Source organism: Notechis scutatus, chromosome 3 (genome assembly GCF_049901735.1).
Source record: "Notechis scutatus isolate UNSWTSFEM ecotype Mainland chromosome 3, rNotScu1.2, whole genome shotgun sequence".
In the NCBI taxonomy this organism is placed as follows: Eukaryota; Metazoa; Chordata; class Lepidosauria; order Squamata; family Elapidae; genus Notechis; species Notechis scutatus.
The window spans coordinates 135591490-135607962 of record NC_142011.1 but is presented as its reverse complement, the minus strand read 5'-3'; the positions used below and the strand labels follow the sequence as shown (position 1 = coordinate 135607962).

At 39.0% G+C, this 16473-nt stretch overlaps 1 protein-coding gene across 4 annotated transcripts in view; it reads left to right on the top strand.

Annotated features, from left to right (window-relative positions):
• Positions 1-16473, top strand: part of DROSHA (drosha ribonuclease III) — a 125517-nt gene that overhangs the window by 86090 nt on the left and 22954 nt on the right. For all 4 annotated transcript variants that reach the window (XM_087961182.1, XM_087961183.1, XM_087961181.1 and 1 more), the window contains exons 22-24: positions 1000-1102; positions 12369-12439; positions 14715-14759. In XM_087961182.1, the coding sequence (XP_087817308.1) occupies positions 1000-1102; positions 12369-12439; positions 14715-14759 (219 nt within the window). The remainder of the gene's footprint in view (positions 1-999; positions 1103-12368; positions 12440-14714; positions 14760-16473) is intronic.

Below are 16473 nucleotides of genomic sequence, written 5' to 3'. Positions count from 1 at the left end.
CCCCCTTGTCTAGGGAAGACTATTGTGATCAGTACATGGAACTTTGCCAGTTGCAATTTCCAGGTTCATTCCCAAGCCATTTTCAATCCCCACTCTCACATTTTCCTGAAGGTAACAAACTAAGACCCAGATTTTTGCCTATCTGTTTTGTCCAAGAATCTATATATTCTTTTAAAAATAAATGCAAATGTTGATTTCCAAAATTAACATCAGACACTTTTTTAAAGGACATTCATATATAGGCTGAAAGTGTTGATATTTAAATGACCCTAAGTAAGCCCAGTCTAGGTAATATTTCTTCATCAAAATCAATATGGGTACAGGCATATAGATGTGTTCTGAATAAATGAAGTGCACACATACTGACAAACTATTGTTTAAAGTGTTGGGGAGACCCATATTCAACCATTTCTGAGTGACTTTGGACCAATCAGTAAACTTTCTTTACAGTACAAGATTGTTTTTGTGGAAAAAAATATAGGAGGAGGGGCATCTATGTATACACTGCTTTATAAATCTTTAAAAAATAGGTTAAGCATATCAGGAATATTGTCGCAATAGTGTTATCTTGATTCCTTGTTTACATAGAGTATCATCACTTAGGAAATGAGACTCAAAAGAGACAAATTTAAAAGTAGGCTTGTATTTATTATATTTCAACCCCACTATGTTGTTATCCATCATTTAAAAACATTTTAGAGGCTCAACCTAACGCTTGGAATACTGTGAGATTAATGCAGCATTTCTGCCAGTTTTAGTTTAGCATCCACTACATTCATCAAAACATCGTGCAAATTATAATAATTAGTGCAAGCAAACAGGTCAATTAAGCATGTCTCTGGCTCACGATATATTTTCCATTTGACCTTCTTTTTGAAAAAGATCACCCTAGAAATCCATACATAATCCTGTTTGTGCCTGTCTTTCTTCATGATGCATATGGCGCATTCTTTCGGACATCTGTCATTTTACAAAATAACCTGTGTCACTGTTTTGTAGAAACTGGAGCTGGATCGTTTTATGCTTTATGCTCATGGACCTGATTTATGCAGAGAGTCAGACCTGCGGCATGCAATGGCCAACTGCTTTGAAGCCTTGATAGGTAAGAAAACTATTCCGTAGCTTTTATTGCATTTTAAGTTTTCTCTTTGTCAGCCTTCATTGTATAGCCGTGGTGGTGCAGTGGTTAGAATCCAGTATTGCAGGCTAATTCCCTTGACTGCCACCAGTTTGATCCTGATCAGCTCAAGGTTGACTCAGCTTTCTATCCTTCTGAGGTTGGTAAAATGGGGACACAGATTGTTGGCAGAAAATATATTGACTCTGTAAACAGCTTAGAGAGTGCTATAAAGCACTGTGAAACAGTATATAAAATCTAAGTGCTATTGCTATAGTAAACATGTGCATTCTGCACAGATTGTCGGCGGGTTTCATATTCATTAGAAATGAATGGGAAACCAGGATTAATTTTTGTAGTCTCTAGCATCCCAAAGGTGCTTTTTTCAAGAGGCAACTGGACTTTCTGGTTTTTCTCTGAATACGTTTTGCTTCTCATCCAAGAAGCTTCTTCAGTTCTGACTGGATAGTGGGGAATTGAAGGATTTATATTCCTTGCAGACAGCTGGTCATTTGCATTCCTTTAGAGAGTCGTTGAGACCACTTGGAGGTTTTTCTGGTCACCTGAGCAGTGCAAATGAGCCTTCTTGGAACTGCTGAATGTCTACAATTGCTATGTTGTAGACAGGAGATAGATGGTATCACTCCCCTTCTGTTGAGAGAGGGCTGTTCAATTTTGACATAGATGGCCTCTTTGACCCCTCTTTCAAATCAGTGGTTCTCTCTCTCTGGCATTGTTGCCCATACCATCACATTTTGACCATGCAGTTGCCAAAAATCCTCAGTTCAGTTTATTATATATTGATGCAGAAATACATGTACCTTACAAAGGTACTTAATTTTGTCAAAGAAAAGGAGGAAAAAAGTGTGTGTTTGTGGGGGGGGTGTGAATTCTTCCCTCAGAAATCCCGAAAAAATAATTAAAAATCTCATCTCTATCCACATATAAATTTAGCTATATTTGCTCATCCTAACCATGCTCAATATATCCCTTAAACCCGCTTCTAATAAATATTAAGACTTACTATTGAAATTGCAGGTTGAGACCTTAAAAATGAACCAAGGAGGTCGTTTTAGTTCTCTTTTAGAAACTGAGCATGGGGAATATTGTGCGAATTTGTATAAAAACAAGGCACTTATTTAAATGCTTACTGTACTGATGTTAAGCCAATTGTTTCCTGCTTGGTCCAGACATAATGAGGACACTTTTACATCAGCCAGAAATGAAAATTTGAAGTTATATGCTAGAGAAGCACTCAACCCTGAACTCTTTCTCAACTTCATAAATAATAGTTGATGAAAGTCAAACTCTTGTTTCTGAGGTTAGCCAGAATGTAGATTACCTTGTTTGTGACTTGATCCAGCAAGGTAGAATTAGATCAGACTTTTGTTGTATAACAATGAGAAATTAGATTAGACTTCTGCTGTATGGGCAAGTGTTAAATGTGAGATGATCACAGCATTTATGTTGAACTGAATCGCTTTAAAAATAAATTGCCCTGGTGGGACTAAGGCTAGCATCCTGTGTGCACTTACCAGGGTGTGAACTTCATGTTTAAGATTTATTATTATGTGTAATAATATAATTTCTAAAGTGCTTTCAAAACAAATGCTATGCAGCAGGTGAAAATCAGCAAGCCTTGCTGTCGGTTTATAATCTCACGAACAAAGAAAAATAAGAAAGGAAAGGAAACATAATAGAAAGGGGATGGAAGAAAATTAGCTAATATGTAAAGGGCCAGAGAGTACAAATGCATCTTGAGAAGCAATTTAAAAAAAAACAACTGATTCAGGTATTCCAACATCAAAAGACATGTCATCCCAAAATGAGACATAATAGGAGAAAAAAATGGAGCAAATGATACCTTTTGAGTTTCAGAGGGACAAGGACTAAAATATATCAGAAAAAAAAGGAACAAGAAATGTGCATCTACACGCCATTAGCCACTTACCTGAGAGAAACAGTGGAATTTCTGGATAGGTATATTTGGAGTGCCCTGTAAATATGGGTTTGATTGTTAGTAGTTCTCCAGTTTTGATGGTCTTTTGGGATGGGGTTGATAGCCAGTGGTGTCTGGCATATGGAGGATAGAGCATCCTTAGGATGTAGGAGAAGAAGATAGCTATGAGAAGAATGTAGAGCATGTGCACATATTCATGCCTTTGTGAACACATACATATGTGTGTGTCTGTATATATATTCATACATGTGAATATACATATGATATAGTGGTGGTGCAGTGGTTAGAATGCAGCATTGCAGGCTAACTCTGTCCACAGCCAGGAGTTCGACCCTTCTGAGATTGGTAACAGAGTGCTGGGGACAATATGCCAACATTTATAAACCACTCAGTGTGTTGTAAAACAACACTATGGAGCAGTATATAAGTCTAAGTGCTATTGCTACAACACACACACACATACACACATACACACACACACTTTTCTTGCTGGGATAGAGAAAGCTGGCCTCTCTTCAACCTAGCAGAAAAAAGACTGTACTCCTAATCTCCATGAATTGGGGGAATTGGAAGATCTTCCAGGCTTTGATTTAATCTGCACTTCAGCTTGATCGTGTTTTCATTGCAAAGTCAAGAATTCAATATAAAGCATGTATGCCTTTCAACTCCCCAGCCAACATGCCAATTCTGGAAGTTGAAACCCATACATTTTAAAGTTGCCAAAGTTGAGAACCACTAAGGTAGGCAATGGGGATAGCTCCATTTATGCCAATGTGCTTTCTTCTCAGCTCAAGGAAGGCAGGAAAGCATATTAATGTAACTGTGAAAGCTTTCCGTCTTAATTATTCTTTTCTTCAATAAATCCCCAAATCATTTGACTTCTTGCTTTTGGGACCTGTGTATGTGCTGTATATTGCTAATCACATACACTTTTTGTGTATTTACACTGTGCATTTAAAAAAAATTAAGCCAAATCAAACAAAAATCCAGATGTTAACTCTCTAAACTTTCCTTTCTTTCCATTAGTATTTCCATTTTTTTTTCTAACGGCTTTCCACAACATTTGTTCTTGACTCTCTCTTTATTTCCTGTGAACTTTCTTTCATGTGTTACTGTTAATGACTGTATTCAGATAAATAAGATCATTATGTTTCCATTCCCCACATCTTCCCAGTTAAAAATGTGCCTCGCTTTTATCTTTTTCGCCATGGATGTTTTCAAGTTGAGGAACAAGATTCATTTGAAATAGGCTTCTTTTGGTTCATCCTTTGATTTTATTTTTTTGTAATTCTTTATGTATTTCTTCTTCTACATAACTTAAATTATTACATCTTTTCCCCTTTTTTGTAGAACTAACCCTTTTTGATCTCAGCATTTCAATATCCCTCAGTATTTTTTTTTTCATTTCTACTATAAAAACTTCATCCAGTTTTATTACACTGTACGCTTGATCAGTTGAGTATTTGTATTCCAATTCCCTGATGCTAAGTATGGAATTATGTGGTGTTTTGCTTGCTTCCAATTTGGCTCTTGTTTATCTCTTTTTTCCAACCTTCCTTTATTTTGCTTGCTTGATGCTCTATGACAAGCGTGGCCAATCTGAAGTGCAGATATAATCTATATAAACTCAGAAGAGATTTTAGGCATTCCCCCAATTCGAAAAGATGATTACATAGAGATTAGGAGTGCAGTCTTTTTCTGACTGGGGAATTCTGGGAATTGAAGTTCATATATCTTAAATTTGCCAAAGTTGACAAACACTGGCCTACCTTTATCATCCTTCAGTAACCAACCTAGGGAGTGCTGCTATCCTAAGCCTATTCGATGCAGGGTGTTTTCAGGCAGTGAATGGTAAATGGCCTATTGGCTTTACCAGCTAACAATCTTCTTGAACATAGAACAGGGAGATGTTCAGGATACATCTCATAATTTCTGCTATTTGCTGTGTAACACTTCCAAGAAGACTCCTGCGAGTCCCTTGGACTGCCAGGCGATCAAATCGGTCAATCCTAGAGGAGATCAACTCTGACTGCTCTTTAGAAGGCCAGATCCTGAAGATGAAACTCAAATACTTTGGCCACCTAATGAGAAGGAAGGACTCACTGGAGAAGAGCCTAATACTGGGAAAGATTGAGGGCAATAGAAGAAGGGGACAAGAGAGAATGAGGTGGCTGGATGGAGTCATTGAAGCAGTAGGCGTGAGCTTAAATGGACTCCAGAAGATGGTAGAGGACAGGAAGGCCTGGAGGAATGTTGTCCATGGGGTCGTGATGGGTCAGACACGACTTTGCAACTAACAACAACAAGGGGGCGACAGAGAATGAGGTGGCTGGATGGAGTCATTGAAGCAGTAGGCATGAGCTTAAATGTACTCCAGAAGATGGTAGAGGACAGGAAGGCCTGAAGGAACGTTGTCCATGGGGTCGTGATGGGTCAGACACGACTTTGCAACTAACAAGAACAAGACTTCCAATAGGATTACGAATTTTTTATTATTATCTGGACAACTTCTAGATTGCACTATCTATAACATTATTTCATAGGGCTATCACTCTCTCAGGAGATTGATCGTTCCATTAGAGAAATAGAAATTTGATGTACCTATGTCAAACATATCTCCATTCCTCCAGATGGTGATTGAACAGCTGATTTGAAATACAAAGTAAACAAACCCAATCCAGAATGTTCTCAATGCTATTGTACCTCTGAATCTTTCTCCTTTCTGAAACCAAGTTCTTGTAAAGTCTCTCCTACCCTGTATTACACATTGTATGTGAGATAATATATCTCACATGGTTTCTTTGTTTTATAATATCTCCAGTAAATCCACCCTAATGTACACACCACCAAACACGGGCTTCCTGGTTGATAGACCTTTTGATATATTGATCTCTTGGGAGTTCAATAGACCAGTGTAAAGAGGCCTAGACCAGGTTTCCAATCTTTCTCATAACAAAATGTTAAATGATCACAGATGGGGAGCAAAAACAGGAAAGGGGCATTTCTTGGCCAGACAGATAGAATGGTTCTCTGTTCTGATCACATAATCTCTGGCCCTATGGTACCCAAGATTATCAATATGTAAAGTTTTGGGTATAAAGAAGAAGAGAAAATACAATTTTCAAACTAGATCAATTTGATACTCTAGGTTGCTTCAGGAATGAGCTGGAAATAATAACTCATGTCTTAGTCAGCCCCTGTTAATTCAAGCAGGCCTTAAGGAGTATTTAGAAGCTGTCCAGAATTCCATAGAGAGCGAACAAGTTGGGGCATTCCATGATCTGCCTATATAACACTCTTGTTCCATGAGCTGCACTGGCTCTCAGTGAATGCAGATGAAGCTGCTAGTCATCACCAATAAAGCCCCACATGGCACACGGTTAGTTAGTTGTTAGTTATTGTTTCAGTGATTGAAATGAAATGGTATGTAGTATATTATGGTTTTATTATATAGTGTTTGTCTTTTGTTCCTTTGCTTCTAAATTTTTGAAAGCTCCTTAGAATCAACTATGGTGAGATGGGTAGGTAGTACATACATACATACATACAGTCATATAGTCATACAGTCACGAAGACATGCTCCTCCGAAACAGTAACACATCTTCTGTACTGTAGGAAGCAGGACATAAGGATGAGCTTTGAATAGTGGAGTTTCAGTAGAATTCTGTAAGGAAAAGAGATCAAACGTGGAATTGAAGGCGCCAAAGTAATAAAAAGATCTAAGAAGCAAAACAAACTAGCAGGCATGAGATTGAATGAAAGAACCAAGGTAGATATTTTTAAAAATTCCCATTTTAAGAACAATAGAGAGAAGAAAGAAGGGAGGGACGAGAAAGGGTTCAGTAGAAGTCAGGCCAAGAGACAGCAAAAGCACACAAGCCAAGATTTTTATAAAATATAGTGGCTAAGTATTTCCTCAAATTTAATAGAGATATAGATGAATATGGCAGATATGTATGGGTAAAGGAGCTCTTGTACAGTCTCACTAATTAGCTGATGACAGTGTTAGAGAGAAAGAGAGAAGAACCAAGCTGAGATAATCACAGGATAATATTAGAGCATCTAACGGGAGAATCCATGTTTTAGTAAGAAGAAAACCAGAAAAATAAGAGATAGCAAGATTATTAAGTACATCAGCTTTATGACCTGCTAAAGAACAATCTAATAAAACACAAGAAATGAAAGATGCAGCATAATGAACAGAAACTAGAGTAATGAAGAAGCATTGTTAGGAAATGAGATCCTAATGATTACCAGCAAGTAAAAGAAAAATATGTGAAGTTAACTCTAGGAGTGTAGAATACAAAAAGAAAAAGAAAAGAAAAACCCTATAATTACAAATCAGTCATCATAAAAAGAGAGAGGTGGGTACAAACTGAGCTTAGTCCAGCTGATTACTCATTCTTCGATCCAGCTACAGCCACCTAGGAGCCTAATAAACTCCTTCCCTGGAGTATTATGGCAGATTTTGGATGATGAGATTCAGAAAGTGGCAGCATGTAAAGTTCTCCTCTACATATGCAATCTTTTGGCTGCCATACTTTAAAGAATTATTAATAATTTTGTTGGCCCAGTAGAATTGGAATCATTTCATGCAAACAGGCAGGAGCAGAATGTCTTGGTGTGTTGAGGGGAGTTTGAAATGTTCTCATTCCAAAATGCGGATGGATTATTATTATTATTTTTTTGAGAGGGATGATAGGCCTTTTGAAATATATAGTCTAGGCGGTCACCAGCCAAAAATAACTGCCTATTTATTTGATTGACCAATTTCTGCCCCACTTTTCTGGTCAATTGAACGGTTTGTTGCCAATTTCAGTGACATTTGTTTGAGATCTCTAAACGCTGTGATGAACTGATCCAAGGAGCCATGTTTTGTGTCCCCTACTCTATTGTACAGGCTCCTAGGGTTGAAAATAGAATATATCTCCTAAACAGCAGAAGAAATTGAGTTTGATTGTTTTATATGCATCTACCTCTGCTTATTTCTGGCTTTGGGTCTTAATTCTCCTTTTTGATTGATCGATGCTCTGTGACAAGAGGGAATTGATCTCAGGCAGCAAAATTCAGTTGCATCTGACTATGACCAGGCTTATATTTCAACAGATCTGCCTTTTCAGTTAAGGGTATCTATACAAAGCAGCCAACAGTAAAAAAAACACGTTTGCTCATTTTTCCTGGAAAAATCCAGCCCTTATGGATAAGCATTATATGTGAACCAAACCAGCATGTATTATTGAATTTATTATTAGTACAAGCCAAAGTACAGTGTGTCATGAGAACAAAGTCATATATAGATAAAGCTATCAAAACTCTGGGCTCAAAAACTTGCTGGAATGCCAGAATTACAATCACAGTGTTCCAGCCAAAATTAATTCCTAGTTAGCAAAGACTTTATTTTAGCATCATAATTTTGGAGTTAAGGAAAGAGACTTTTTGTTGTTCCTATTATTAAGCAATTGGAAGTCTGAAACCATCGCTACTCAAATGTGAGTCACACAGAGATCTGACAGTACATCCGGATCTATCTTTTATTTTTCCCTTCCCTGCTCTCAGTTCAGCGTGATTTCTTCTCTAAGGGGTTGGGGTACAAGCGGTGAGATTATTATTGGATATCTTGTCTCTTCCTCCCGCATTTTATCTTGCCTGCAAAAATATATTCTGGGTCTTTTCTCCCCTCATCTTTTTTTTTTTTTTTTCAAACAACGTAACAGCCATAAGGGTTCTGCTTCAGGCTACATTGTGTTTCATCAGATCAAAATAAGGGGAGAAAGCCATCCATCTTAACTCGGCTTGCCTCTTCACACTGCTTTGGTGTTTAATGTTGAAAAGGAGGGGGAATATTAGAATGGCAGACATGTATAACCAAAGAGATATATCTCCAGTATAATTCAAATGCTTCAGGGTTTTTTTCAGATGAAACGAAGTGTGGGATTGAGTTTTCTCTAATAGTGCTATTAATTGGTATAATAAATCTGATTTGGGAGCTAGTAGAGGTGTGGGGTTGGGGCCAGTGGGTGGGGGTAGATAGATAGATAGATAGATAGATAGATAGATAGATAGATAGATAGATAGATAGATAGATAGATAGATAGATAGATAGATAGATAGATATGATAGTTAATAGGTAGGTAGATAGACAGACAGACAAATTGGTATAATAAATCTGATTTTGGAGCTAGTAGAGGTGTGGGGTTGGAGCCAGTGGGTGGGGATGGATGGATAGATAGATAGATAGATAGATAGATAGATAGATAGATAGATAGATAGATAGATAGATAGATAGATAGATATGATAGTTAATAGGTAGGTAGATAGACAGACAGACAGACAGACAGAGATAGAGATGATAGTTAATAGGCAGGTAGGTAGATAGACAGACAGAAGACAGGAAGAGATATAGATCATAATAGATGATATAGATAGATAGATAGATAGATAGATAGATAGATAGATAGATAGATAGATAGATATGATCGTTAATGGGTAGGCAGGCAGGCTCTTACCTAATAGAAACAGCTAAATTCAATGTTTTTGAGAAAGGTCTGAATTATGTTTGGTTTTGCTGAAAACACATTAGCAGCTTTTGTAACTTTTGCTTTTCAGAACTGGGGTGGCCTTATTTTTCACAAGAGTGGAGCCAGTCAGATCCAAATAATGAGATGGGACCCGTTCAAATCTTAGGGGCAATGGCCTACCCATAACTAAGGAAGCTGCTTCCTTCTTTATCTTTATAACCTACCACATGAAACGACAACTGTCAACAGGGAATAAACTATTCTGTCCAGAGAGGCTATCTACATCATTGAGGATTCCTCGCATGAACAGACTCTATAGATAGAAGGGGATCTCCACCAGTGATGGTTGAGTTGTGCATTCAGTGTGTGAAATAAGGGGTGGGACTAATGCAGTTATCCCCATTTTGTATATAGGTCAGTGGTCCCATTTTGTAATCAACATATGCCATTCTAGTATGCAGAGCATAAGTGAGGATTTGCCTTTCAAGCTTGGTGACCAGCTGTGTTGTCTTATATTTCCGTGTTGTCTTATATTCCGAGAATTCCCAACCAGTTGCTCTTTGTCTTATTAAAATAAGTACTGTAGTTAGCCAAAGAAGAAACAGGTGAAATTCAACTAAAGGATCACACACTGAGCATTGTGAAATATAAATGAAAAATGTCTCTCAAATCAATCAGAATAGAGCTGGAAGGGACCTTGGAGGTCTTCTAGTGTAGTCCAACTCCCCTCCTCAAGTAGGAGACCTTATACCCGTGATGGTGAACCTATGGCACGTGTGCCACAGGTGGAACTCAGAGGTATTTGTGCCGGCCACAGGCAAACTTACCTCACTGCGCATGCACGCCCCTCACAGCTGATTTTTGGCCTCCCAGAGGCTTCAGGAAAGCCTTTGCAGGCTGAAAAATAGGCCCATTTCATCACTTCCTGTATTTTCCGGAAGTGACGAAACGGGCCCATTTTTTGGCCTGCAAAGGCTGCAGAAGCTTTCCTCACTAGGAGGCTGAAAAAGGCCTCAAATGGGCCGAAAATCAGCTGGGAGGCGCAGTGCAGGTAAGAGGGCAATGTGGAGGATTGTGTGGGGGCGCACATTGTTTTCTGGCTGCTGGCACATGAGCACACACACGCAAGCGCTCACACAATTTTTGGCACAGGAGCCCAAAAAGATTAGCCACCACTGCCTTATACCATTTCAGACAGATGACTGTCCAGTCTTTTCTTAAAAACCTCCAGTGATAAACACAGCAAACTGTTCCACTGATTAATTGTCCTCACTATTAGGAAGTTTCTCTTTAATTCCAGATTGTTTCTCTCCTTGATTAGTTTACATCCATTGTTTCTTGTCTTGCCTTTCTGATGCTTTGGAAAATAAATTGACCCCCTCTTCTTTGTGGCAGCCCTCAAATACTGGAATACTGCTAACATGTCACCCCTAATCCTTCTTTTCTCTAGACTGACCATACCCAATTCTTGCAACCGTTCTACATATGTTTTTCTCTCCAGGTCCTTAATCGTCTTAGTTGCTCTCTTCTGTGCACTTTTCCAAAGTCTCAACATCTTTTTTTGTAATGTGACCAAAACTGGATACAGTATTCTAGGTGTGCTCTTATGTCAGAGTATATTCATGAACTGGAATAGAGCATGGTAACAAGGTCAGCCAATGAATAGACATAGCAACTAAGTCAGCCAATGAGGACTGTTTGGAATCTGAAACGAGAAGTAGCCTAGGTGTGGTTCTATATTAAGCTCTGCAGCTCTGAAGCTATGTTAAGCTCTGAGTCTGTCTATTGAAAATGAAACTGCTTCTCTCCTCTGCTGCGTGTCTTGCTTGCCTGCTGAACTAAAATGAAACGGATGTCTGTTTCTGAGCTACTGAGTTGCTGTTCTGCTCTGAACTTGTAACATGTCTGCTTCTGTTTGAGTTTGCTCCATGTTGGAGAAATCTACAGCTGGTATTGTAAAATTTACTTTATATGTTTATAAAGAAGTGAAATGAAGCCTCAGTCATCTGTGTTTACTTTTCTAGCGCTGAATTTACGCTGCACATTTTACTAAGGATTTATAAAGCCCTACTAATACTTCACATGATTTTGATTCTATGCCTTTGTTTATACAACCAAGGATTGTATTAGCTTTTTTGGCTGCTGCCACACACTGTTGGCTCATGTTTAAGTGATCGTCCGCGATTTATTTAGTCCCTCTCACATTTACTATTTTTGAACCAGGTTTTAACTAATCTGTACTCGGTCCTTCAAAATCAAAATAATATTAAGGTACTTTTCCTGGCAACAATGAACAATTGGTTTGACATTGCCTTTTTATTCTAAACAAATTTATATAGTATTTTAATAAGAAATTAAACAACAAAGATGAATCAGAGGGGTTATCTGTTCGACAGAGATTTGTTTACTTTTGAAGCTCTGGTTTAAGCTAGTTGCTTTATGGGGAAATTAAAAAGCAAAAATCTTTTTCGCTGCAAAGAAAAAGACTTTGCCATACATTTAAGGAATTTGCATATGAATTGAACAAGACAGCACTTGTTCATGGATGTTTGCTCTAGTTTTACTACCTAAACATGTAACAAAAATCTCTGTGGATAGTGGCTGCCAACCCCTTCCCCTTTCTAGCTATTATGAGTCAGATGAATATGAAACAGTCTCTTATCTCCTTAATTTACAGGTACGGTAAGTGAAACTGAAACACTTGTGTTAGCAGCCTCAAGTTTGCAACTTCAATGGGTTTAAATGCAGGCTTTTGGCACATTCTCTCACACAGGGGCAGTTTACCTGGAGGGAAGTCTTGAAGAAGCCAAACAATTGTTTGGACGCCTGCTCTTTAACGACAAGGTATGGCTTCATTTCTGTCTTGATTATAGCTTGCACCTTGTTTTCTGCTTTTCTGTAGTGCTTCAAATCAAGTGCTTCAGAGGAAAATTGAAAAGAATCCTGCCTCTCAGAATGTAATACCTTGATCTAGCAAAATAAAGCAAAAGATTATTGTAATTACTGCACATGCCCGGTTTTCTGCTCTAAAGACAAGGTGCCAGAAAAGACTACTCGGTAGCAAGTTTCTATTATCTTGCTCAGAAGGAGCATGCAAAATGTGGCAATCCAGACAATCTTTCCCATGTCTGACATAATTTATTTGGGGATTGATGGGAGGAAAACTGACAGTGCTGAAGAGAACATGGGTGTAAAGAGAACAAATGAGAAGAAGAAAAAGTTGAATGAGACCAATGTGAGAAGCTGCGGAGGCTGGTTCAAAGCTCCTCTGTAGCCCTGTAAGTTCGCTGGATGATTTTGAGCAGGGGTCTCCAACCTTGGCAAGTTTAAGACTTGTGGACTTCAGCAGTTAGCTGAGGAATTCTGGGAGTTGAAGTCCACAAGTCTTAAAGTTGCCAAGGTTGGCCTTGAATTCCTGATGGAAAGTAATATTTAGGAGAAGCAAACACCACAGATTGCTGGCGATGAGAAACGATAAGCCAGTGTAAGCTTACACACTTAAATCAGTTTGCTTCAGAAAATCATATCAAAAGTTGTGCTTTCAGCCATCAGCATGTAGATCTCCTGACGCATACAGTCATCTTGGGGAATGTGGCAATGCAGCTGAGCTGAGATGTAAGGAGCTAGCAGTGCATAAAGGAAGGGAGGAATGCCTTCCCCCAACCCGTGACTTCTCTCGTGCAAATTGCAGGCCAAGTACAGGCTGTAGTCCTCGACTTATAGCCACAATTGAGCCCCAGAATTTATGTTGCCACGTGAGACATTTGTTCAGTGAGTTTTGCCCCCTTTTACAACTTTTCATGCTCCGTTTGTTGAGTGAAACATTGCAGTCATTAACTTAATGACACAGTGGTTAAATGAAACTGGCTTCCCCATTATCAGAAGGTTGCAAAAGATGATGACATGACCCCGGGACACTGCAACCGTCATAAATATGAATCAGTTGTCAATCCGAATGTAAATCACATGACCATGGGGATGCTGCAGTGTGAAAAATAGTCATAAAAAATCACCTTTTTCCATGTTGTCATAACTTTGAACGATCACTAAATGAACTGTTGTAAGTCGAAGACTACACCTGTCATGCCCCTGGTGGAGACTGACCCTGAGGGAGAGGAGGAACAGCCGACAGGGAGTGGGAATGTGGTTCCGGAGGTTGTGGAGGAGGCTGGGGAAGGGCAGAGGCAGCTGAGCAGTCAGAGGAGGACCCCAGGCCCATCCCCTCTCCATCCTAGGGCACGTAGGGAGAAGAGAATAAGGGAGAGACATGGTCTACTTGGAAGGAGAGGGCCATGATCCTCTTCATGGCCTGCAGCTGTGACAACTGAATAAGAGTATGGACCTGCGTACTGGTGAACGCTGGAAACAAAGCGTGTAAATATGTCTAGTTTATAGTTCCTCTCTGAGTTTGGCATCCTTCCCAGTGTGTGTTATCTGTGGACATCTTCCAGCCCTTATCTTTCCTGGTTTGTGTTGCTTTTTTCCTTCTTTGTGTAACTGTTTGTGTGGGAGGTTTTTGTCTTCCGTCAAAGATATTCGAAGCTTGGAAGCAAAGTGAAGGAATAAAAGGGGCTTCAACTGTTTTCTGTGACTGTGTTTGTTTTGTATCCCACCCTGGGTCATCACACTACCTGTATGTTGTAAGAGAGAAGCATTGGCAGAAACAACCAACATGTACAGTTTTTATTGATTGTAAGCTTTTGGTTTCATGCAGGTGGGGTTATGTGCAAAATATAATTGTGATCCACGTTCAAGCTTTGGTTAATTTGTCTTGAGGTTTTCCTTCTTTCCTTTCTTTTGGCTGGAATGAAACTCCTGAATTTTTAGTTACAGAACTTTAAGCACACACACACACAAAAGTAACCCATTATGTAGTTCCTGAACGGTGTGTGTTCTCCCTCCACCTAATTGACATGAACTAAATGGAAGCACTACAGGCAGTTTGAACAAAGAATGCCTGCTTTTTAAAAATGAGTTTGCCAGCACTATTGAGTTTGCAAGAAGCCAAGTCAGCATCTTAAGCCATTTCAGTCTGTTGCAGAATGACATTTTATTTAGCAATGTGGAACTTGTTAAACGGTTCCCTTGAGCTTTAAAAGCATCTTTCCACATTTTGCAGGACCTGCGGGAAGTATGGCTTAATTATCCTCTGCACCCTCTGCAAGTAAGTGTCCCGGCTTTTCACTAACGAATTTCAGAACAGTTTAAGGATGCCTTTTATTGGTCTTTTGCCTGGGCTGACACCTTTGAGCACTTCACATGCACATATGGCCTTTGTGAATTTTTTTTTTTTTTTGGCAGCTAATAAGTGTCAAGTGCTCGGGCTTAAAGGCAGGCAAGAATTTTAGAGGAGACAGGTGGGCGGGCAGTAATTGGGCAGGCCGATGTCAGTCACAGGGCAGCCATGTGGAAGACCACCAGCTTGGTGGCATCGGGGAGAGAACAAGCTGGCAACTTTGCTCACCGTGAGACTATCTCCGGATGGAAAAAATGCAACAAATCTCAAAGCCTCAGGGAGGCAGGGCATCCGTATGGCCTTTTCAGTGTCACCTGATTCCTTTGGGAGGATTCAGGAAGACTGTCAGCATCTCAGCTGGAACTTTCCTCTGCTAAAACAAGAAACAGATAGAAAGCAGCTCTCTGGAGAAGAAGGTTCTTTTCTGAGCTAGCAACATTTCCTCAGGAACAGGGGTCTCCAACCTTGGCAACTTTAAGCCTGGTGGATTTCAACTCCCAGAATTCCTCAGCCTGCTTTGAATTCTGGGAGTTGAAGTCCACCAGGCTTAAAGTTGTCAAGGTTAGAGACCCCTGCTCCTGAAGGAATTTATTTCCTCATCTTCTCCTGGGAAGGTTGATTCTTCCTTGATTTCCAAGGCAGGCAAGGGAAAAAGATGTCTTCCACCATCTCAAATGTAGAATTAAAAGAGAAGAATAAGAGCACTTCTTTCCAAAGCTCTTAAAACTTTGGGGGAATGTTCTTTAATGGACTCCTCTCTGATGGCCAATCATATGCAATTTTGGTATCCCTGGACAGAAAGATACAAGATATAAATGGAGTATGTTATTCACAGTTATAGTATGAATACTTAAGGTTTTTTTTCTTCTTCTGAAGTTGAATAAGCCAAAATAGATGTTAAAAGTAAGGAGAAGTGAAAGAAAAGAATGATTGTTTTTGTCTATCAATTTTTGTTATGATTGCTGCTCCTAAAAGTTTTATTTCTATGGTTTGCATATGAATACCTAAACGTGCTATAAAACAGAATGTTGGCAATGTGCTATAAAGCTAGGTAAGTCCTATCATTTATTGGAGCATTGCATTGTTTATCTTGTAAAAATCACACTACTGGCGGAAACGTCCCCCACGTTCCGGTTTTGTCCTTAGAAAAGCTAATTTTAACAAAAGTGGAACAAGGCCCTATAAAAAAATGCAATTAAGTTGCTGCAATATCCCCAAGTTTGAGCATCCTATTTTCACACTTTCAGCAAACATTCTTGCTAGCTTCCAGCTAAAATAATTTAATGGGAAAATGTTAGATTAAAGAAAACAGGCAGAGGATTCTACAGTGAAATAAAACCTTTTGAATTATGTTTTTATAGGAAAAAAATGGAGAGATTCATTGATTACATTTATATCTTTTTTAAAAAATATCCACGTGCAGTTAATCCATGGGCCACTGGAAAAAAATAGAATATATAGATAACGTAGTTAACATTCTGAAAGGAAAAAAAATCAGCTGGGAGGGGTAATAAAACTTGGCAATAGCTAAAACGGTACAGTATACATAAGCATGAGAGAATAGGACCTCTGCAATTATCAGCAAAATTACAGACTTGGAACACATGAGGATCCTGAATTTTTTTTTTGAGAACTCTTGGAA